This window comes from Coffea arabica, chromosome 2e (assembly GCF_036785885.1).
Source record: "Coffea arabica cultivar ET-39 chromosome 2e, Coffea Arabica ET-39 HiFi, whole genome shotgun sequence".
Taxonomy (NCBI): Eukaryota; Viridiplantae; Streptophyta; class Magnoliopsida; order Gentianales; family Rubiaceae; genus Coffea; species Coffea arabica.
The window spans coordinates 51,058,692-51,083,357 of NC_092313.1; the positions used below are offsets into that span (position 1 = coordinate 51,058,692).

At 33.3% G+C, this 24,666-nt stretch overlaps 2 protein-coding genes across 2 annotated transcripts; both read left to right on the top strand.

The window, feature by feature from the left end:
* The first annotated feature begins 8,540 nt into the window (after positions 1 to 8,540).
* On the top strand, positions 8,541 to 23,376 carry LOC113732552 (CO(2)-response secreted protease-like). Its single transcript, XM_027258391.2, has 11 exons — positions 8,541 to 8,724; positions 8,958 to 9,058; positions 9,200 to 9,297; positions 10,250 to 10,402; positions 11,720 to 11,831; positions 14,643 to 15,183; positions 16,161 to 16,261; positions 17,431 to 17,673; positions 21,560 to 21,674; positions 21,787 to 22,000; positions 22,788 to 23,376. Exons 1-11 carry the CDS (start codon positions 8,638 to 8,640, stop codon positions 23,336 to 23,338), a joined length of 2,316 nt encoding a protein of 771 aa, XP_027114192.1. The 5' UTR covers positions 8,541 to 8,637; the 3' UTR covers positions 23,339 to 23,376.
* A 59-nt stretch (positions 23,377 to 23,435) lies between these two features.
* On the top strand, positions 23,436 to 24,355 carry LOC113729131 (elongation factor 1-beta 2-like). Its single transcript, XM_027253459.2, has 2 exons — positions 23,436 to 23,513; positions 23,860 to 24,355. The coding sequence occupies exons 1-2, from the start codon at positions 23,436 to 23,438 to the stop codon at positions 24,310 to 24,312; spliced, it is 531 nt and encodes a 176-aa protein (XP_027109260.1). The 3' UTR covers positions 24,313 to 24,355.
* The last annotated feature ends 311 nt before the right edge of the window (positions 24,356 to 24,666 follow it).

Here is a 24,666-nt window from a genome sequence, read left to right on the forward strand (position 1 = left end):
GCATATTGAACAATATGTACATTCAACTTAACATATAAAAATTAGAATTTATATTAATACCAATCAACTTTGAAGCAATCCACTTCAATTGCTATACTGCTATTGTACAAACAGGGACCACCATTAATATTTGATGCATGCATTTTCTTTTATTTTTTTCCTTTATTGTCAAACCTTCACACTTTTCTTTAACAGGAGCATTATGTTAATTGATTACTAATTTACAATTATATGAAAGTATTTCTCCACAGTCAATGTTTATTCATAAAAAATAGTAGTTATCTAATATGATGTACAGGCATACTACTAAGACATCTTATAATTATATTTTTGTACTACGTAAGGTATGCTAAATAGTATGTACATTCAACCTAATATATATAAATTATTTCAAATACTCATACCAAATAAGTTTGAAGTAATTCACTTCAATTACTAGACAGTTGCTATATGAATAAGTACTAATCTTCAAACATGAGATACCACTCATTAATGGTTAATAATGTGTGCACTTCCAAATTTTTGTTGGCCTCTATTCCTTCTTTTTTCCTCCATTGTGACTTATATAAGCAGATTTAACATTTTAGTGCAAGTGGTTATTAATTTACAACTACATGAAAGTGTTTCTCCATTACAAATATTATTTTGCTATTCAACATTGATGTAAAGGCACACTCACTAGAACATCTTATTATTCATCCTAATCATTCACTTTGCTTCCTATTATTCTTAATGTACTTCCTATTTTATTTCATTGTAATCACCCATAAACACCCAGTAATTCTATCTACACCATTAAACATCCTTACTAACCAACACAAATGAAAAATATAACTTGAAAATTTTCATTTATTTTATCTGCTTGAAACCTTGACTATATTGTTGATATGTTGTTGTTATTGTAGACAAATATCCCTGCATATCCCCTAGTAATAGTGTGACAGCCCCACCTCCCCCTAAGGCGAACCAGAGGGTTCGGCGGGCCGCCTGCCAGGCTCTCGCCGGGACTCAGTCGTTCACTACATTCCTCAAACAGATTACAAGATAAAACTCAAATATTACATCAAATTCTCCAATAATTACATGTCAAAAGCGAAGCGGAAACGATTCTCAACTATACATAAAATGATTTCACATCCAAACGGTACAAAATATAACAATTCCAACTAAGCCATCCAATCACGTGAATAAGCACAACAAGTCCTTCCTTCGCTTTGAGCCCTGTGGAGGGGAATAAAATATTTTTGGGGTGAGCTAGAAGCTCAGCGAGTAACCGGTAAAATCATTAAACAAATATTTTTCACAATGTTGCATTTCGATCATTTCGATGATGTCATGATTCAGAGATCAAATGTTCGTTTAGTGCTCTCGTGAGCCAGGGAAATCACAGCACTTGAACACCCAATGCTCAAATAGATCATTTAACATTAACATTAACATTAGGAGGGAGCCCCTTTTTGAGCTCCAGATGAACATGAACATAAACAAACGGAGGAGACGTTGGTGTTCAGCACAAGACTCCCCAAGTACTCATTTCAAGCCAAAACATGTCATGAACTCACATGCAAGCACGCATGATATGCAGTCGAGTAAATAATGCAAAAAACATTTCATAAGAAGCTTTAACAATAGTTTGGGGTCACTCACCTCCATGGCTCAGAAACCATCCATCATATATCATTGCCTTGCTCAAATCCGAGTCTTAGATCACAAACTCAATGCAAACAAGTCCTTTCAAAATTCGGACAGCACTTCCCCTTGTCTTTCTTTACTTTTCCAGCCATCAAGGCTTCATTATATTCTCATTCAAACCCAAAGGTACACACACAACAACAAGTTCATTCAATAACCATCCAGCAAGCTCCAAGTAGCACTAGTACAAGTCAAGCTAGGGAAAAGTCCGGAAATGAAAGTTAAGCTCAAAACCAGAAAAACAGTTTTGGACGTCATTTTGCGGTAATGGTACCAAAGGCGCTACGATTGTCAGATGAAGGTGCAAGACCCACCGTTTCGAAGCTAAGACATAGGGCTACAACAATGTATAAGGCCACTCAGAGAAAATCCTAGCACAACTAGGTCAAATATGCAAAATACCAAACCAGAACCTTAATTGCAGGTTTACAAATGACACTATGCTGTAATTAGTCCAACTCAGTCTATACAGGTCCGAATGCAGAAATTCTAAAGGCATATGATAGCTAGGACATCAAGATACATTTCATCAGAAGACCTCAACACCCAAATCCAAAACAATTCCAGTCAAAACAACCCATTTCAGACGCAGTTCTAACATCCTGATGAACCCAGAACAGCAATAGTAATTTCGGCTTATCTCATTCTACACTACTCCAATTGACCTGAAATTTTACAGGCACCCTTAAAACATCAATACCTACAACTTTCATGTTTTGAGCCAAGGCCAATTAGGCCTCTATCTAGGACCAAAAATTTCGGACAGAATGAAGAACCAAGAACCCTAATTTTCCAGATTTCTTCCAAAACAGAATTTACTTGCAATCTTCCACTTTTTCCACCTTCTAGCTTCCTCAACTATCATTTCCAATCATCATACATAACCACATAATAACAATCATATGAGAACAGAAAAATCCTAATTAAATATAAAACTTCACTAATTTCAACCAAAATCATGAAATCATCCATAAAATCACTTATTCAACCACCACCAATCACTAATTGAACATCATCAAGATCAAAGGAAAGGTTCCTTAGTCACTTACCATGCAAACCCAAGGAAAGACCCAACTTAGCACCTTTGCTTCTCAAACCACTTCACCACACACCTTAATACCACCAAGAGAAAGGTTTTTATGGAGCAAATCACGGTTTTAACGGTTGGTTTGTGAGATTGGGCAAGAAATAGAAGGAAGAAATTGGAAGCTTTTCTCTCTTTTTGTCTCCAAGAGGTTCGGCCAAGGAGCTTATGAAGAAGATGAATTTTGGGTCAAGTTTTTAATCAATTAGTAAAGGTAGTAAAATGGTCAAAGTCCACCCTTGAGTAAGAAAGTGACACTTGTCACCTTTAGGTTTAAAACTTATCTTTTTGTCTCTCCAATACAAATATCTTAACACTTTGTAAAATAATATCACTTAATACAAAATTCCAACAAGTTGTCAAAAATATAATGCATTTACCGCACTAGCGGGTCCCACGTTCAAAATACGCTCTTAATTTCTCAAAAACTAACCGATACTAGAAAAATCATTTTAAAACTATCTTTGCTCATAAACTTTATCTGGGGAATTTTTCTAATCAAGAAAATGTAGAAAAGGCGGGCGTTTAAAAAAATAAACCCTAGAAAATTAGAAAATTTCCGGGTTCTCAAACTCATTTTTTTTCGGGGCGTCACAAATAGCTCTTTCTACTAATTGGTTTAAAAATTCTTTTTTCTATTTTGCAAACATTTGGCGTGCAAAATTTTTCTTTACCCTTCTCCCTTGTGTAGTCCATCAACTAATTTAACTTCTACTAGTCAAAGGGTTTCCACGGAGACTACAAAGTAAAATAGATGGATACCATTCACCAAAAAATGGAAATTAAGTCATTGGTTTGCAACATTGTTACCTGAAGAGTTTATGTGGATGCAATTGGGTGTTTCTCTATCTCAGATCCCACCACCTTCTACTATCAGATCTCCAACACCTTTTCTTTCAGCAAGTAGTTCTTCCTTCTGCTCAATATAATGATTGATGGGTGATAGTACATTTCCATGGCTCTTCTTTGGCACTCCTCGTCTGCAACTTTCTTGTTCTAGAATGTTATTTGCCCTGGTTCTGGAGTTATGGAGTTATATTGACAATTTTTGGATGGAAAGGAAGAGATTGATTTTTGGGGGGAGAGTATTAGGTTTTGAGTTTTAATGGACAGTCATGCCCAATCAATTTGGGCGGGATTTTTTTGGAACGGAGTTTTGACGGTAGCCGAATCTATTAGGCTAAGGCAAGTTTTTTTTTTTAATGTTTTTTCATGCTCTCTAAGTAAAACGGGAGCATTTTATCTCTAGCAACATGGATGCATGAGGGCCTCTTATTAGAGTTTGTGAGGGAACCATTCAGGGATGGTCCTTTTGATGATCGTCCCTGCCCCATATCCTCTACAGCATGAATCAACTTATCTCGCTAGAGCTCTACAAAAGAAGCCCATTCATTGATGAAAAAAAAAAAAAAAGATGTCCTTAATTCCATAACCTTTAACGACCAGAACACTGGGCAAAGAGTATTCCTCCTCTGGCTACTAAGGAATTAAGAACCCCCAAAAAAAAAGGACTAAAGCACTGCAAAACTTCTTACTTTTTTTTTTTTGTTACCCTGTAAAGATGAATGGTACATTACTTTAGTGCTAAACAAGATTTAATGTTCCTTTGCTTTTTGTTGGTATAAAGTAAATCCGAGCAAACTTTAGTTTGGAGGCTGTGATACAAATAACCATGAAGCACGCAATGTATCTATCATTTGCTAAAGAGCTCACCCAAAAAAAAATAAAAAAAAAAAAAAATCAGCTAGCAATTGACGGCAAAATAGGAAGTGAAATATTATGAAATAATGAAAATGGAAATGCATTTTTTTTTTTTTTTGGTTCTTGGAGGGTCAAAGGCCCATTACACTAGTAGTCAACGGAACAAAGAACATCAATGACAATTTTTTTTAGTAGTAGACAATAAAATTTTATTGCTGGTGGCAGAAACTCGTTCAAATGCTAGACGATTATTTAGCGAACGCTAACGTTGTAGAGTGAAAAACTATAACAAATATTTACTTTAAACCACCTCTATAACCAATAGGTACCTGGACAAGAAACCATGGACAGAACTGGAGGGAAGGACGGACCACCGCCCCCCAAGTTTTACAAAAATTATGTTTTCCTCTTAGAAAAGTGAAAATTTTTAAAAATGTTCTTTACAGGTTGAGTTAATTTCATTTTGTACCATTCAATTATAGCCAATTTCTCACTTTGATTCCTAACTTCAAATTAGACATTTTAGTCCCTAAATTTATAATATTTGTCCCGCTTAAACAAAATATGTCAAACTTTAGTCCTCAAAGTATAATATCAATTATAATGTGACCGATTTAAACTTTAAAGACTAAAGTGGAACATAAGTTATGTTTAATGGGCTAAAGTGGGTCATAATTCACTTAAATAGAACAAACTTTATATTTTAAGAACTAAAATGTCCTATTTGAAGTTTAAAGATCAAAATCAGAATTTGAATAAAGTTAGAGTGCAAAGTGGAATCTACCCTTATAAGTTTAGATTTTTGTCCCCGCAAAATACAAAAATATTTTGTGTTATACATTTAAGTTTAAATATATTGAAATTCGATCACTCAAAGTGAATTTTCTGGTTCTGTCTTTGCAATAACTTGTTTACGCTCTATAAAATTAAGCATAGAAGTGGCCGGCCTCAGCCTCCTTCCCTTTCCTTAGAACTCTTTTTAACTTAAGCATCAGGTGGCCTTGGGCTCCTTCCCATTCCCTCCTTTTTTGGTCTAATGTGCAGGTTTCCGTGATTGTTGGACCTTTCAGTATTGACAGTCATCAATTAACACTTTTTTTTTTTGGGTAGTAACATTTAACATTTGACATCAGTATGCATGTGCATAGCTTCTTCCAATTTCTAATAGGAAAGGGACCTTGGATTTGTTTTCTAATTGGTTTGGTAATAGACTATTAATTTTGTACAACTTAAAAAAAATAAAAAAAGTAAAGAAATATTAATTGAACCAAGAGATCCTTAGTCTAGCGTTTGAGGTTGAGAATTTCATGAAGTAAAGATTTTGAGCTCTAATTCACCTTCCCCTACATATTTCTTAAACCCCATCCATTCCTGTTAGAAAAACAAAAAAAATTTTGAAAAAAGGCCCAACAACCTGTGCTATCTATTTTTACCATTTCATTGATTTGTTCGCTTGTGATTTTCATTTTTCAGCTAGTGAGTTCAAGGATCCAAGTACGAGTTACCGATTGGACAAATTACCTGGCTGGTCCTGTTTGAGTTCGGTGACTTATTTTTATATATTACTTGGTACAAATTGCATTGCAATCGCTATCCATAATTTAAGGATATTTACTACAATCTCTAACGAGAGCCTCCACATACTTGCCGAGGTGGATCAAAGCCATGGGTAAAGCTTACTACGCTACAACACATATCAGTGGTTCACCAAGACAAATGAATAAGTAACTCTAGGCCCCCTAACAAAATTAAAAGAAGTTAAATAAAATAAAATAAATGAAAAACAAAATAAGTTACCTGCAGGCTTAACATTTGGAGGTCAAGGCAATAATTAAAAGTATTCTATGACTTCTGCCTTCAAGAACTCGTGAACAAATACAGGCTCTACGCGGTTGAAGTAGCAAGCCGAGCATGAGATTAACGATGCAGATTGGCCAAATAATTTCGATTCAATTTGAACCGTTCATTTAATTTTAAGTCGACAGTCTATATGGAATCAAGATCATTTGGCCAATGTGGGCCATAGACAGTTGCTCTTGCAATAGTAACACTTAATCCCTTGTGAACACATCATAAAGGAAAGGAAAAAGGAATTAGCTTAAAACTAAAGTAGAATTCCTCGTAAAATTACAGTGTTCTCACAAATAGTAAAAACCGTACATATATAGATATATCTTGAACCTTCAAAACTAGCTCTCAAGACTATCCAGTTAAATTTCCAGATGATTTACTACTTGGGCCAGAAAAAGAGAAGTATAAACGACATACCACTTTCTGTTAAGGGTCTGTCATGATTACGAGTACCTCTCTTGTAATTCATGAAATTAATCTAATTATTAATATGTTTCTTTCTAATTATATGTGCATCCCTTAAATTATAACAACATTGACAAGTATTTGTTTATACAATATGCTCCCCTCAAGTTTCTACACGAACGTTCTTTCTATTCTAAAAATGTATAAAAAGCTATTTTTAATTAGAATCATGAAAAGCAAGAGAAGGTGTCCCAAATGTTTCGAAAGCAATGGGCAGCTCAGGGACATTATTATTATTTTCCATGGATTACTTTTCTTGTACTTAATCTGTACTGCGAAAGTAAGTTCTGCCTGTTTAATCTGGATATATGCATAAAACTTTTGAGTTGTAATCCACACCAGTAGGCGTAAGCGGATCCACATTTAGTCAGCAGGGAGAAGATTATCTTTTTTTTAAAAAACTAAAGCAAGATTTTTGTTGAATTGATGCTAATAGATAGAATATTTTACAACCCTCTTTATACTTTGTGTTCTTTTATAATTGGCAAATGATTGGAAGGTTAACTAATTATTGTAAACTAAACTTTATCAAAATAGTGAGCACCGACAACATTAGAATTGCAATAAAGGTTTCCTTGTACATGAAGCAAAGGCAAAGGCAAAGGCAAATAAAAGTTGCCAAGACATATGCTTTAAGACACTGAAAACGTGTTTCAACATTTTTAATTAGCTGTTATGTATATATATATTTTTTAAGATGAGTTGGTGTTAACATTTTTAATTAGGTGCTTTGTATTTTATCTAACTTTAGTGGCCATAAGAGAGTTCTTAGAGTTCTTTTTACTATTAGGTTCAGGATTTAAATACTGAATCTGACAGTTGAAAATAAGAAGGGCGGAGAGAGGGCTATGAGGGTTAAAAAAAAATCAGCTATTCAACATTTCGTTGCTTGCTAACTGACTTATATGACTTTTATAGCACAATTTCAATAGCAACAAATTTTAAATTAAAAGAGAAACTAATAAAATTACACATTTTGTTGTACTAAAATTCACACCTTGCGTGAGTCTACTTAATATCGATTGTGCGTAAATGTATGGATTGTGTAAATTTTAAATACAAGGGTACGAAATCAATCCCTTGCAATGGCGGAACCACATGTAGCTGAGGCGCCGCAATTAATTTTGAGAAAATTATGTTTTAAGTTTACAAAGTTTAGAAGTTTTCAAAATTGTTTCTTATTTGTCCCCTCTAAAATTTTTAGAGTTGTTTTTCCCTATCTTACATTGTCCCTCTAAATAATTGGAAGTTAATAATCATTGCTCTTTTCAAAGAATGATAGACCTACCAAAGGTAAACATAGATTTTAAAATCTAAATCGTGCTTGACATAGATATTAAATCACCTTTGAATTTTAAGAGTTTTAGACCTATTCAAAATTAAATTTTAAGCACGATTTAGATTTTAAAATCTATTTTTACCTTTGAATTTTATCATATATATTAAATCACCTTTGAATTTTAAGAGTTTTAGACCTATTCAAAATTAAATTTTAAGCATGATTTAGATTTTAAAGCATATTTAGCAGAGAAAAATGAATTTTTAAGATAGACATGTTTATTGATTTTAAATTCTGCTATTACTACAACTCTTGTGATATCGGAGTTCGATTCCCTTAGGTTTAGGATCCCATCTCCGCCATGATCCCTTATACCAAGTTGCGAAAATGTACTCTCTGAACTTACAAGCTGAATTTGCAAAAGGACTTGCCAGCTAATTACCCATTTCAATCATTAACTAATTACCCATATAAAGGTGACTGAGTTGTTAGTATTCTCATTCATTTGAGACTTTGCCTATACTGCTCAGTAGTCAATTTGCACGACTATTGCACAAAAGGCACCATGGCTTCTCTCTTGCAATTCGTCCATATTTTGTCTACAGCTCTTGTCATCTTCACCTCCTCTGCAGCATCAAATCCGAGACCCCAGGTCAGTGTGCATTAACGTATTCTTGACATTTGATGGCTATGTTCCACAACACAAATTCCATTTGCATGGCTTTGATTTAACCATGAATACCAATTTTGTTTGGAAGCTTACTAACTCGTTTCAATTGTAAAATAAATCCGAATTGTTCGAATTCAATGCACATTTTTGTTGGACCTAAGGGCCTCAAACCTCAGCTTTTGAGACTCGTTTCATAAAACTTATTCTTTTGGCAGCCGTACGTGGTCTATATGGGGAGTTCTTCAAATTACAATAAATTGGATTCGGATGCAGCAAAGTTGTCCCATTTGCAATTGTTGTCCTCCATTATTCCAAGGTAATCTTCCAATATTCATCCTTCTTGTTGCTTACTATTCTTGATCTCATACAATGGCGAAAATTAAATCCAATTATGCTTTTATCTCACTCGAAAGTTGTTATCAACTGTACATAATTTTACATACATACTTTTCTACAGAGAAGAGAGGGACAGACTTTCTATACGACACTCATATCAACACTCTTTTAGTGGATTTTCAGCAATGCTTACCGAGGATGAAGCTTCTATATTGTCGGGTATTTTTTGCCCTCTCTCCTTTCCTGCCCCATCCCCGGAAAAGAGGGGTATAAATAACGATATCGTTGAAATATTAGAAGACAAGAAATTACACGATTTTGAGCTTTACAACTTGTCCACCGGCTTTTCTTTTCTTGGTAACCTTTTCTTCAAGCGCCTCAGGAAAGTCGAAAATTTGAACTATTTGTTGGAAATTTTAGATAAAGTATGAGATCAGATTACCCGACTGAGTATAATAATTAACCACAAAAAAGCTTAGTTTGGTAAACCACTGACTGAATTATCTTTAACCGATCAAAGAGTTAAAGCTTTCACCATCATTCACCACTTGTCACTCGTAAGTAGTAACTACTAGTACTCTGACAAAGGGTGAGTGGTTATTTCGGGTAATAATTTTCTAATTAAGTAGTTACCGATATTTTTATTCACACCCATATGTTTCCCACTATCATATTTATAACCAAATTTTGTTCTTGAGAGTGCATGCATAAATATGCCTTACAGTGCTCGTGATAATGAATCCCATTGTGTTTATGGAGTTGCCCGGTAAATGTTATACTAGCATTAAAGGCCAAGAAGATACTTAGTGCAGTTTATCATGACGTGATGAAGGATATTTAGTCAATTACGAGGAAGGGAATTTAATAAACCAGGAGTTAATTACAGTTTTTCTATTGAAAAGGGATGACTTTCAGTTTTGTCAATGTTTTTTATATTATTTTGGCAGTTAATCCTTTTTCTATTTTAGGCAATATTTTGCAAAACTAACCTTCTTTTTTTCTAGCAAATCCTGTAGATGAGGAGGACATGCCGGCCTCAATTTTATTAATAAGATATTTTTCATTTACTTATTTATTATTTTATTTATACTTTCTTCTTGTGAAATTTGGTTATAATGTACCATAGTATTATACTTGCATGGTTATTATCTAATGACTAATTGAAAAACAGCTCACTCAAAGGTGGTAAGCGTATTTCCTGATCCCGTTCTAAAACTCCATACGACACGTTCTTGGGATTTCTTGGAACAACAGTCCAAAATCAGATTGAACTATCATCTTGATCAGATATCAAGTGATATTATTGTTGGAGTCATAGACACAGGTATATATATCCATTTCTTCATTCTAAAATCATGCATCTTCATGCCTGATGACAACTTTTTGCCTTGTATTTAGCTCGTCTGAAATCAGAAAGAGAAAATGAAGCTTTTAAAATGGTAAAAACTTGAAAAAAAGGAAGAAAAGAAAAACCTTGATCGAAATTAACCTCTAACTCGTTACTATGACGCTTTTAATTTGATCGAAATTAGCCTCTAACTCGTTACTATGAAGCTTTTAATTTTCAAAATTAAAAGGAAATGAAGTACAGGATTTGTATGACGATGGCCCCTTGAAAAATTGTACACTAAGACAATTATGAAGTGTTTACAAAACTGCGAAACAGTTAGAAGGAAAATTGGTTTAGTTTAGACTCTTTATTAATTAGAGGAAAAGTAGACCACAAGTCTTGGGCTTTGGCCTTTGTGGCCTTTGTAGACTCTTTATTAATTTATATGATGCTTTTATGTAGCTCAAATACAGTCCAAATTACAGGGATAGGCTACAAAACATTGCATGATTGCAATCATATTCCCTAGGATGTGAGTCATGTGACATCCTAAATTCTAACTTCCCTACCCCTCCCCGCTTCTGAATTCCAACTCCTCCCCTACTAAAAAAAGATTTAAAGAAAAGGAAAAGATGCAATCAATGGTTAACATAATTTTGTTATAAGTGAATGACATTCATGTTGATTATCATTTCAGTATTTTTAAGAGTTGCACCATTGGTCCTTTATATTTTTAATTTATGCTTTTACTCGGTCACATTCAAAATGATAAAATCGGCAAATTTTATGTTAAATTTGGATTTTGGCATGAAAGGCATGCACTTAATGAACTGAGGTGTAAGATAGAAATGCACTATTTTTCTTCCAAGAAAATGACATATTCCCATCCAAATGCAAGTTTCCAAAATTTGAACAGACAAATAGTAGTATGTGGTACGTATACTCCTTTCTTTTTGTGGAATTTTTTTTTTTTTTTTGTCTATTTACATGTTTCCCCCAATTTATGGTAACCTTTTGAGGTACAGAGTGCTCCAACATTTTGTTTCGGACCAAAAAATTTTATTTTTGACATGTAACTTATTTTTACTGTTTGTTAGATAAAATTTTGTTTGAAATTGGTAACTCTGTAAAATACACAATCTAGATGTACTTTTGTTTACTTTGTTAAGAAGTAAAGGGAGAAAAATTAGGTCATATTAATATCCTCAAAACGAAACTACAAAATTTATATCAATTTGTATATTGTCGACATAATTTGTGTAAAATCTTTATCTTGGAAATGAATCTTTCTGTCTGATTGTGTAATTTCAGGTATATGGCCAGAGTTGCCCAGTTTCAGTGACAGGGGTGTTGGCAAGATCCCGTCAAGGTGGAAAGGAGAATGCATGGAAGGACCTAATTTTAAGAAGTCCAACTGCAATAGGTAGTGATCCTCTTTCCCAAAAGTAAGACTGGTTTTGCATTCAAAATTTTGGTTCATTATTTTATTTTCCCTTTTTGGTCCATGGGTAAATAATTGCAATAGCCCCTAAACTATCAGCAGTGTTGCCAATTAGATCCCCAATTTTAAAATTGTCCACTACATTTTGAACTTTTCACTTTGGTTTTAGGTGGTCAAAAGGACCAAATCTAAGTAGGATAATTTTCATTTTCCCCCAATATGGTTAAGTTTATGCTAGTTAGCCCTCTCCCCAGTTGAAAAATAAGGCAAACTTTTGCACTCAAGTGATTTTGGATGGCTTTTTTCAGGAAAAAGCATGAAGTGTAGCTTTTGCCAATCTTTATTCAAGGTTATATTGTGTTCCAGTATGTTGCAAAGAATATAAATCCCGATATTATGTGTTGATCAAATTAATTAAATTCTACTGACACGTTTTCTGTCAATAAGGAGTAAAGCTATAATCTTTATTAGAGGTGTCAAAATGGGTGACTTGGGCGGGTTTGGGTTGGGTAAAATGGGTAATGGATATAAGTGAGTCAACTCATTTATACCCATTTAATTAGATGGGTATAAATGGGTAAGTCAAAAAATGAATTGGGTAACCCAATTACCCATTTATAACCCATTTATTTTAACTTTTTGTAAACTTATTTAAATTCATTTTTGCAAACTAAGTTATCAATTTATACCACTCTTTGTACCCATCATTAGTTTTAAATATTTACTTATAATGTTCAATAAACTTAATTACCAATTTTTTTTCATTTATACTCTATGTCACAAAATTACCTATTATTTAATAATTGAATAATAAGAATATAAAAATTTGAACTAAGTATTATAAAAATTAATATAAAAACTTAATCCAAAAATTTTGAACCCCTAACATTTTTTCATATATAAATTTAAAATTTCATTTTATAAAGATAAGAAAATAGGCTAAAATTTATCATAAATTGATAATGCTAAAAAATGAGCAAGTTAACAAACTAAGAGAAAATAAAATAATAAGATAAAACCAACAAATAATAATAATAATAATAATAATGAAACAAAAGTAGTTAACATCATGACAAAATGAAAAATTTGAAAAAAAAAAAAAGGTGGGGGAAAAGAAAAGACTTGGGGGGAAGAGAATTCTAAATGGGTTAATTGGGTTTCATGGGTTACCCAATAATACCCATTTAATAAATGGGTATTATTGGGTAACCCATTTATACCCATATACAAAAATTTAAGATACCCATACCCATCTATTCATGGGCGGGTATGGGTAAATTTAGTTAAGTGGGTTGATTTGCCACCTCTAATCTTTATCTACCTAATAAAATAAACAAATAAAGAAGGAAGGACATAACCGCACACTGGAATGTGTGGTTGAGAATGGAATGCATCTTCTTGTTATTACTTTCCATCAAAAGTATATACCATGATCAACAATCTTGTTGTACACATGTATTAAATTGATAAAAAGAAAAATATTTTTTATTTATTTTTCATAAAAATTCACCTTATTCATTTTTAGTTTAATGTGCACTTTTATCTTCTTTTTACTTTCTATTAAACTTTAATGAGATTATATTTACTTTCTATTAAACTTTAATGAGATTATACAAATAATGACAATGATAGAAATTAAGAAAATATTTTCTTTAACAGAATCCTTAGAAAATTTTCTTGTCCATGTTGGACTTAATTTTTCTCTACTCTTTTTCGTTTCTTCTTCTCATCAGACTTTGATGCGAGTAACAACAGTACATAAAGTCAGTAAACTTTTGTAAACACAAAGTGTTATTAAATTTTATTTTATTTTACCCATCCTCCCCTCCCCACACCCTTTCCATCCCCAGTTGCCAAGCTTAGAAAGTATTATTAAACTCTGTATTCGGCAAAGTAATTTCATCATCCTTTTAGTTTATATAACTTGACAAAAGGATTGTATTCTTATTTTCTTCATTCAAATATGTACATACATACATACATACATACATATGTATATATATAGCCAAAACAATTAAAATTAGATAATATGCCTTATATTTAAACGTGAAGTATGAGTATAGACTTTAGTCAAATCTTAAGGGGGGAGTGGAAGTTACTGTTCCTGGCTCTAGCATGAGAATTTTGAACCAAATTTACAAGACTAAAGACAAAATAGCACTGTAAATGACTCATTACTCCCTTATTTTTGTATAATACCACATGGCTCTTTGATGTTTTAAAATATTCACATAATTTCGCTATGATTTTATGTAAAATAGAAAATAGATGGAAAGCATCTCTGGCTATGGTGATTGATCGAGACACGCTCCAAAAGTGCGTGTGATGACATTAAAATATCCACTAAATTCATCTATCATTTTAAGTAAATATTCACTTAACCCATTCGTAATTTTATATTTATCCACATATTCTCCTATTGAATCCCCCTATGGTTTGAAACAAAGAGGTAATTAAACTTCCATTTAAGTAAGTGTTTTTTTCTTCTTTTTTTTTTTTTAAGTGGGAGGTCTTCAATTAGCGCTTACGTCAGGGTAATACGAGCATTTTAATTAATGCTGTTTTGGAGACTATTTTCATCAAATTTTCACTTTATATAGAACTACACAGGGTTACGTGAATATTTAAAAACTTTGAAAGAATATTGGATAGAGGCTTATAGCAAGTGATAAAACCAATTCTACCTGGCTTTTTTACCCCTGAATTTGGGATCTAATTGGTGTTGAAGGTGCAATTCACTATAGGGTCATATCCTTCTTGTAATCTAACTTCTGGTCATCACACATGTTTTAGGAAAATAATAGGCGCCAGATTCTATGACGATTTTGATCTTTCTACCAAACCTCTTGGTAATAAACCAAATAAGCGTCAAGGCTCACCAAGAGATGCAGTAGGCCACGGGACTCACACTGCATCAATAGTAGCTGGAACAGCAGTTGCTAATGCCAGTTATTATGGCCTTGCAAGGGGCAAAGCAAAGGGTGGAGTACCCTCGGCTAGAATAGCTGCATACAAGGCCTGCTCAACAGATGGTTGCAGCGGTTCCACCATCCTCAAAGCAATCGAAGATGCCCTCAGTGATGGGGTGGACATCATATCAATTTCGATCGGTCAGAGTTCAGTTTTTCAGCCTGATTTTCTGAGTGATCCAATAGCCATTGGAGCTTTCCATGCTGCAGAGAAAGGAGTAATGGTCATATGCTCAGCTGGAAATGAAGGGCCTGAACCTTATACCGTTGTTAATTCAGCTCCATGGCTGTTCACTGTGGCAGCATCCACTGTCGACCGTGATTTGCAGTCCATTGTGATTCTTGGAAACAAAAGATCCTATCAGGTATATATAAATTAAGAAATTTGTGCTGTCTTTTCTTTTTTCCTAATAGGGAAGGGATGGAATTTAAACTGCGAGAAGGGGGAAGAGGGATTAGGATGTAGGATCTCTAAATCCCGAGACCTCATTCTTAGCTACTCGATTAAGGTTCAAATAAAGACTACCACATCAATTAGGAGTATAATTCACTTCGTGTTTAATGTTATGTTTGTCATACTTACCAGTCTGGAATGGTTTCTTCGTTATTTCATATACCAAGTCTACAATGTCCAGGAAAATCTGAAATTTTGGTTTATTTAGTAGACCCATAAATCAAGCATCTAATGTCTGGGACATTGCGGCCTATTCAATAACTTTTGAATATAAATTACCAGTCCAAAATGCTTAAATGAAGTTATTAATTACTTGTTTACTTTGTTTCTTTTTGTTTACATGTTTACTTTGAATATTAACAATTAAGCAATATGTGATGCAATATGCTACAAATTATATTTGAAGGATTTTTCTAGCCAGTGTTGAGGACACTTGTTAGTACACTTAGATTATGCTAACTTATCAATTTAATGCATCACATATGACATTTATTACAATCCAGCATTTAAACACATCTCTAAATTAGTTTCACTATTAGTAAAAATCAACCCTTGAGACCTCTCTTAATGGGTGTCCACCCATATTCGAATATAAGGCTGGACTTCCACCGAGTTTAGCGATTTACTCATTTTAAAGGTTTATGTTTTATACTGTTTAATTTCCTATCTGGAAATACTAAGATGAGATTTGGTTATTTGTCATCGTGTTTAGACTAAAGTATCACATTGGAATTTGACACAATTAAATTATATTGATTGTGCCTGTGAATGTATTTGGCTGCTGCAACACATGTTGCGTATATGACTATATGCTTATAGATTTACAATTGAGTCTGCTTTCACAAAATCTAGAATTTTATCTTTGTTGTTCCAAACAATGTAAAATAGGGGACTGCAATTAATTTCTCGCCTCTGAACTCATCAAAAGCTTATCCTCTTGCATTTGGAGAAAATGTTGCAGCTCGTTTTGTCTCTCCATCAGATGTAAGGTAATCCTTGGTTTTCTAATACAACTTTTCTATTTGTCCATCGTATGACATGTTGACTTTTTAAAAAAAAAAAAATTTTCCAGTGAGGATGGGTGGAACTTTAGAAGCAGAGACGGGGATCTGAACCTGTATGAATCTTGACTTCTTAAAATGCTTAAACATAAATAAGCCCAAAATTGCCAAGGAACAACTAAAGTTCGAATTAGACCATTGTTGAATTTTTTCTTTTTCCTTTTTTGGAAGAGCAGCGGTTGAAAACTGTGTGAAAAACAAGTACAATTAGTGTGAGTGGGGACTGTTTGATGAGCCTGTACGCTGCGTTAGGAATTGTATAACTAGAATAGAACTTATCCTGACACTCTTTTGCTTTCATTTTTGTTTTAATAAAGCAATTTTTGGTGCATTTAGGCCCTTAACTTTTATGGACAAATTATCCCTAGCAATTAAGGTTCCCTCCGTTTGAACTTGTTTATCTTGTCATTTTGTCTTAATGAACTAAAATGGAATTGTTAGTATAATCAATAGAAGAAACATTACACAGTTATTTAACTACTTGTAAAGCCATTCAACTTTTCTTTTAGGGAGAATGTTGTTTTTCTCCCCAATATTTGGCCTGCATGCGAAACTCGTCCCTATTGTTGAATGATCAACTTAATTTGCATATAGTATTATAATTTCATTCTAAAATCCTCAACATCAATATTTGGAATTTAAGGGATTATAATGATTAAAAATTACTAGGGACTAAAAGTGTAAAGTTAAAACTGTTAACTAATGGAAATTCGACTATGAAAGTTATGAATTGTTGAATTTTCATCAATTGTCATAAATCTATCTAAACTTAGAAACTTAGAAACCACATTTGACTTGATTGAAACATTAGGGACTAATATAATACACAGGCAGACAAAATATTAGAATTAAATCTGCATTTCTCCGTTTCTTTTAGCAAAGAAAGAGTTTACGGGTCCGATAATCCATCTCTACATAGCCAAACTTGTGTTAATTCATGCAAAAGTTTGTTTCTCTTCTTCCAACTCATGTAATTGTTTAATAAACGAATAATAGTAAAAGTGTATCTCCTGAATTTTTCTGGATTGCAACTATGTCTGCACTTCTCGTACAACACTTTTGTTTCATGTACAGTTAATATTTCTTATGCTATGCAGGAATTGTGCTCCAGGGTCGTTAGATAGCAAAAAAGTTGCTGGAAAAATAGTGATTTGTTTGAATGATAACCCAACAATATCAAGGATGATCAAGAAGCTGGTAGTAGAAGATGCAAAAGCTAAGGGTTTGATATTAATTGATGAGGAAAAAAGAAGTTCACTACTTGATTCCGGCATATTTCCATTTACAGAAGTTGGGAAGCAGTCAGGATCTCCAATTCTCAACTATCTAAATTCGACCAAGTAAGAGTAACACTTTCCTCTCTAAATCCATGTGAAGTCATTTATTTTAATTCAAGAGTAGCTTTTCAATTTTGCCGAGAAGGCTTTGTTGAGTGGCTATTCCTTTCTTACTTCTTAAATTTCACCTCCACCTCTCCCCTGTTAGAAAAAATTATCTAGTATACATTTTTAAATTTAAATCTAATAGAATGACCGGATGGGTTAAATCATCCATCAGTTTGCTTTCTTGTCCTCAAACTTGCTAAAGCTTAGGAAACCGTTCTATTTAAGGGAGATTCAAAAAAGGCTGGGCAATTTATTTATTAAACCGTAGAACCAAATAGATTAAGGTGAACTGGCTGATTCATTACCAGTAATATAATTGATACAAAATTTTGAAATTCAGTCAATTTATCTCTTTAAGACCAATATTTGTATTACAGCCGATTGCTAATGCAAGTTGCCAGCAATTAACTAGTCGTTCCCGGTCCTTCTTCTTTACTTCATCATAAGTTGCAATTTCATTTTTTCTCAATAATCTTAACTCTACATAGCTAAGTATATATGTATACATCAAAACTTACACCTTGTAAACATTTTGACTATTTAACATAATTTATGTAATTTCGTCATGTTTTCATTTTTCATTTGATATGTGGATTCGTTGTTTAATTGAATCTATATTTCTTTAAAATGTAAAATATGCATTTAACTAAATGCTTTTGGAATAACTTGTCCATCTTTTATGAATAAAATGTTTTTTGGTTAAATTCCAAAAGACTCCATTTATTTTGTGGAATGAAAATTGACACACAAGTTTACTAAGATTAAAATTTATACAAGTATTCCATAATTTATATAAACAATATACTTGTACAATAATTTTAGTTTAACTGTTACATAGTGGGTCAAATCCAAACTAGATCCATCATTATTTCAATGAGTCTTAATCTAATTTTTTTCAAACTAATCACACCTAACCAGACAAAGACCCTTTAAGAGTTCTTTATGGATCAGAGTAGAGTTTTGTTTTCAATAATTCAGACTTAAAATCCAAACCTACATAGACCCATGCACACATATTTTAACTATTAATTAAAAAAGTAGTGCAACTACGTATTGTAATCTCTTATTAATTAGAAAATACTTCTTTCTAAAATAGTATACTACTAACATTTATGGGTAAAAAATAAAAAAGCCCCCTGTGGTAAACATAATACACAGAAAAGCCCCCCGTGGTTTCAAAATATACAACACGACTCCTCATACTTTGAACTAAATTGTAAAGGTGACGGAATCCGTTAAACTTAACGGAAATGGTCAAAATGACCAAAATACCCTGATATAATTAAGCAAAAGACATCTCAAAAAAATCATTTGTTTTATTTTCTAAATAGAGAGAATTGAGGGTTAAGGGGTAGAATTGGTATATTTGATAAAAAATGGGTATAAAAAATTTTTTTTAGGTTCCAATAAGTCATTTCCGTTAAGTTTAACGGATTCCGTCACTTTTACAATTTAGTTCAAAGCATGAGATGTCGTATTGTATATTTTGAAACTATAGGGGGCTTTTTTGTGTATTAGGCTTACCACAGGGGGCTTTTTTGTTTTTAACCCAACATTTATTTAAGTTTTGTTTGAATGACATTCTATGAATAGTTTCCATGAGCAAATTTCAAATTATATGATGACGTCAATTGACTTTTATTAGAAGGTGGGAAAAAGTGGAAGAGTATTAAACGAAAGCAAGTTTATTCTTTCAATGTAAATATAATTTTTGAAAGAAAAAATTACTTGATATAGCATTTATGCTTTTAGTTTTTCATTGTTACGTGCAACATTTTTTAAGCATTGATTTTATTATTTAAATTGGTAATTACATTAGATTTAACCAATCTTTAAATTTAGTATTTTTTTCTTGTTTTTATCCTATTGTCTCATTATTTTTAATTGCAACTTATGCCCATGGTTACCTAAAGGCATGTAATTAAAACTTTTAGATACTTACTCATAGTAAGTGGCTTGCTTCACAAATCATAATAGCTTATTCACAAGGTAGATAAAGTATATGTATTGCTTATTATCAATGATTATTTAATTTAGGAGGGATGGATTGGATGGTACGTAAGGAGGGAATGGAAGCGAGAAGTCCTGGGTTAAGATCTCACATTTACACTAACCTTCTTTTAATATTTGCAAGATGGACCTATATATGATCAACTTTTTAAAATTCCTCTATATATTGTAAAACTCGGAAGTATACCTGGTAATTGGGCGGGTTGGGCGGATTTTGGGTGGGTTAATGTTGGGTTTTCATTTAAATGGGTTACACCCAACCCGCCCAATTTTAGAGTGGGTTAATTTTGGGTTGGGTCATATTGGGTCATCTCAAACCCATGACCCAATATATTAATTAATAGATTTTGATACATAAACTCTCTCAAATACATTTTTACATACAAAAAAAAAAAAAAAATTTCACACACATAAACACATTTTCACATAGATACACATAATTTTACACACTAAAACACTCATAGACACAAAAATATACTCACTTCTTAAGCTATTTTGAAATATGTTATTTTTACACATACAAACACATTACAATACACACTAATATACTTTCACAAATACACACACATACTAACTATTTAAACTACTTGGATGAACTCACTATTTTTTATACAAGTAAGGATTTTCAAACTGGGTATAGCTTTGGTCCAAACTAAGAGATATTTTAAAACTCAAATTCTTATTTATTATTGCATGGGACACATGTCAATCAACTAAATAATGTAACGAGTGTAACGGAAAAAATTATAACAAAGAATCTCTTGTCAAATAATTAGCTTTCAATAAACCATATCTTTATAATTTCAACATTTAGCATAAAAATCTTTAGTGAAAGGATTAACAAAAATTTGGCTATTACTTCAACATTTAATCGCTCCATAAACGAATTTTTACAACACTTGTCTCAGAAATGTTTATTGATATATATTTGCCATAGGGACGACTCTCGGTCAACTAGTCATAGGCTGATGATTCTTGCTCTACAATAGCAGAGGTCAAATTACGTTTAAATGATAATTGCTAACCCCTTTACTAAACCATCAAAAAGTCCAACCAAAATACAGGGAACTTACTCCAAAAATTAACACTTTTTTTTTTTGCCCCGGGGGGTTTTTTTTGGGGGGGGGGGGGTGGTAACAGTTTTGTACACAAGAATGTCTTTTTCCATGTGTCAACAGGATGAGTTATACTTGCATAAAAAACATACAAAGAGGGAAAAGTTGGGTAATAGGTGCCCAACACAAATACCCAAACCGCCCAAAATATATATGGATTTTTATTACCCAACCCAAAATTTACCCAATACCCAACTTACCCAACCCAACCTCTTAAATTAGTGGGTGGGTTGTTGGGTTTTGGGTATAATTGCCAGCTCTACTCGGAAGTAAACACTGGAAAGGAAAAATACATATATTACAGGAGTTACACGAGCCATTTAACTTCTTTATGTAAAGTATGCATTGTAGTACCTCAAGAATGAATAACATCTCAACGGGCCAATACAACACACATCGCATTGCATTTTATATCAAAGATGTCAATTTGATGAAAAGTTTCGCAATTTAGTACTTACAATAAAAATTAAGGGTGTGGAAAAATATAGAAGAAAAAAGGATTAAAAAAAAGAAGAAGATGTCAAGGTAGAACAAAATGGAGGAAAAGATCAAGTCTCATTAGCGCTATTCCACTCATAGATCTTGATCAATCTAGAACCTACCCAATCTACATTTGAGAAACATTCAATAGAAGAATGACCATGCTTACCACATAATTAGAACCTAGTCATTCTGCAAGTAATTTGGATGGTCACAAGTAATTTTCTCTAAAACAGGAATCCAACAGCAACGATACTTCCAACATTTGAAGTTCCAAATTTTAAGCCAGCTCCAATTATTGCAGATTTCTCTTCAAGAGGTCCTGGATCACTGACAGAAGACATTCTTAAGGTTATATAACACATAAAAGTACAAATTTAAGTTTGATTCAAGCATTTAATTTCAACATCACTATTGGTTCATTTTTAAACTAACATTAAAATTTGAAAACGTATATTTGTAGCCTGATATTGTAGCTCCAGGGGTGGCAATTTTAGCAGCAATGATTCCAAAAAGTAATATGGGTGACCTTCTTCCTGGAATGAAGCCATCGTCGTTTGGCATAAGATCTGGAACATCAATGGCTTGTCCACATGTTACTGGGGCTATGGCATTTGTTAAATCTATTCACCCAAATTGGAGCTATTCAATGATCAAATCTGCTCTGATGACTACAGGTATAATGACTAAAAAAAAAAAAAAAAGTCGTCCATTAATATTATCATGCATTGTTTTGAATACTTGTACCATATTTGGGAGGAACATTGGTCTAGAAGAAAGATAAATAAAATAAGTTGCAAGAGGACAAACATAACACTGACATAGAAAAAAATGATACTTATTAATATTTTTTGTTTCTTATATTCTTCTCATTTTGCCTTGTTGTACATAAAAATTTATAGGATGCATTATGCACTCCAAAAAGAGTTTCAAATACAAATAAAATAATACATGATCTTTATGTATTGTGTCTAAGTTTAGCAAAATGAATTGATCAAAATTTGTCCACACAAAATACACTAGTTTTAATTAGTTTATGCATTCCATCGGTTTGGAATATCGTCTATCACAATATTGGAGTACTTTCAATTGTTTCATGCACGTCTATGAAAAGACATATAAAATACTAATAAACAATTTTGAGGTTCCAACGAAAATTTTAATCGTCCGTCATCTTGTTCATGCGTTTGCATTGTGTCTTGAATATTGACTTAATTATTCAAATAATATCGTTTTAGTTTGGTTAAGTTAATTTATAATATTAATAAAGCACTAGAATATAAAAGCATTTGAGCATTATGCCTAAAAATAGTGACAAAGGAAAAATGTTATCATGTCATGGTTTTAGGGTGAAAACGGAAGAAACCTTTGAATTTTTTGCTGTCACTTTGGTCTACATGCCGTGAATTGTAACTTTTTCTTTATCAGCTCAACAAAAGTTTTAACTTATTTTTCTTATTGCAGCTACTACATCTAACAACTTGGGAAAACCAATCACAAATACTTCAAATTACAATGGAAATCCTCATGAAATGGGGGTTGGGGAAATCAGCCCTCTTGGAGCTCTTCATCCTGGTTTAGTATTTGAGACCACAACCAAAGATTATTTGCGGTTCCTTTGTTACTATGGCTATAAAGAAAAAGCTATAAGATCAATGTCAAATAGAAATTTCAGCTGCCCAAGAAACTCTGCCAAAGAACTTATCTCCAACGTCAATTATCCTTCCATATCAATTGGCGAACTTGACAGATCCCAAGGTGCAAAAAGAGTCAAAAGAATTGTGACTAATGTTGGTCCACCAAATGCTACATTTTTCTCTTCGTTACGAGCTCCACCTGGTCTGACGGTCAAGGTGATTCCAAAGAAACTTAGTTTTACAACAAGTGTGAAGAAATTACTTCTCAAAGTCTCATTTAACAGCAAATATGCCTCAAAGGGTTACAATTATGGGGCTATACTATTATTTGATGGCTCGCATACAGTTCACATTACATTTGTGGTAAATGTAGTATAAAGCAACATGCAAATTTTGCATGATAATAATTGAAGAACTTTTTTCCTCAAGGCTAACTTCTATATGTCTTCTCCCAACCAGATATGTGGAAAAAATAATGCGCCCTATTAGAGCAACTTGTTTGTCTATACCTAATTATCCGTCTTTTCAAACATATGAACTAAAAAATCTTAGTGTTTGCTTCTTGTTTTTCATGTATATATAGAATCATTGAAGAAGAAAAGACTCTAATAAGAATAATTTGTTCCCTCAAATTGAAAGCAAAAATATTACCACTTCAAATACTCAAAACAAACTTATTCAACTAATAGGTAGGGGTGGCAATCGAGTCCAAATCAGGTTAACGGGTCGGGTCTTGACCTGTCACGTCAAAAAATTTGTCGACCCGAACTCGACCCGTCAACCTGTGACGGGTCAGGTATGCTGACCTGAACCTGGAAATTACAGGTTGGCGGGTCAAGTGGATTGACCCGAAATGACCTGAAATTTAGGTTCGGACAGTTGAGCTTGCCCCTTTGCAGTCAAGGGCCATTAGCCGGGCCGTCTCTCTCCCGATTCCGCAGGCTTCAGTTTTGGAGCAGCCTAGTGCTGATTTGTATCCCAATGCTAGCCAATGGTACCATTCCGTCTCCTCAAAACTTGCCCCAAGCTTTCCTGGAAAAGCTGTTGGAGTGAGAATTGGCCAAGGTGTTGCAGCGGAAGCTGCTCTAGCTGTGGTGGCCAAGGAAGCACCAGCAGCAGAAGATGATGATGACCTTGATCTCTTTGGTGATGAAACAGAGGAGGAAAAGAAGGCAGTAGAACAGAGGGAGGCTGCCAAAGCATCCACCAAGAAGAAAAAGAGTGGAAAATCATCCGTTCTTATGGATAGTAAACCTTGGGATGATGAGACAGACATGAAGAAGCTCGGCTGCATTTGCTGTTTAGAAGAAAAAGGGAAGAAAGATTTAGTGTTAGGTGAGGTCCGTGAGTGAGGAGTTGATATTGAATCCAAAGAAAATTGAAGGCTTCAATTATGTACCGTTAGTGCAATTGATACCGAATCCAAGGGAAATTGAAGGCTTCAAAGCCTTCAATTATGTACTGTTACCCTTAGTGCACTAATAATTGTGTACAATTAGTGTTTAGATAATTGTTTTAATATTTATTTATTTATTTTTATTTCTGATTCGGGTTAGCAGGTCAACCCGATTTTGACCCATTTTGACCCGATTTTTTTTCGGGTTTATCGGGTCTGACCTGATTCTGATCCGAATCCTCAAAATCTAAACCCAAATCCATTAATTTCGTGCTAGATTCGTGTCGGGTTTTCAGGTCATGTCGGAAAT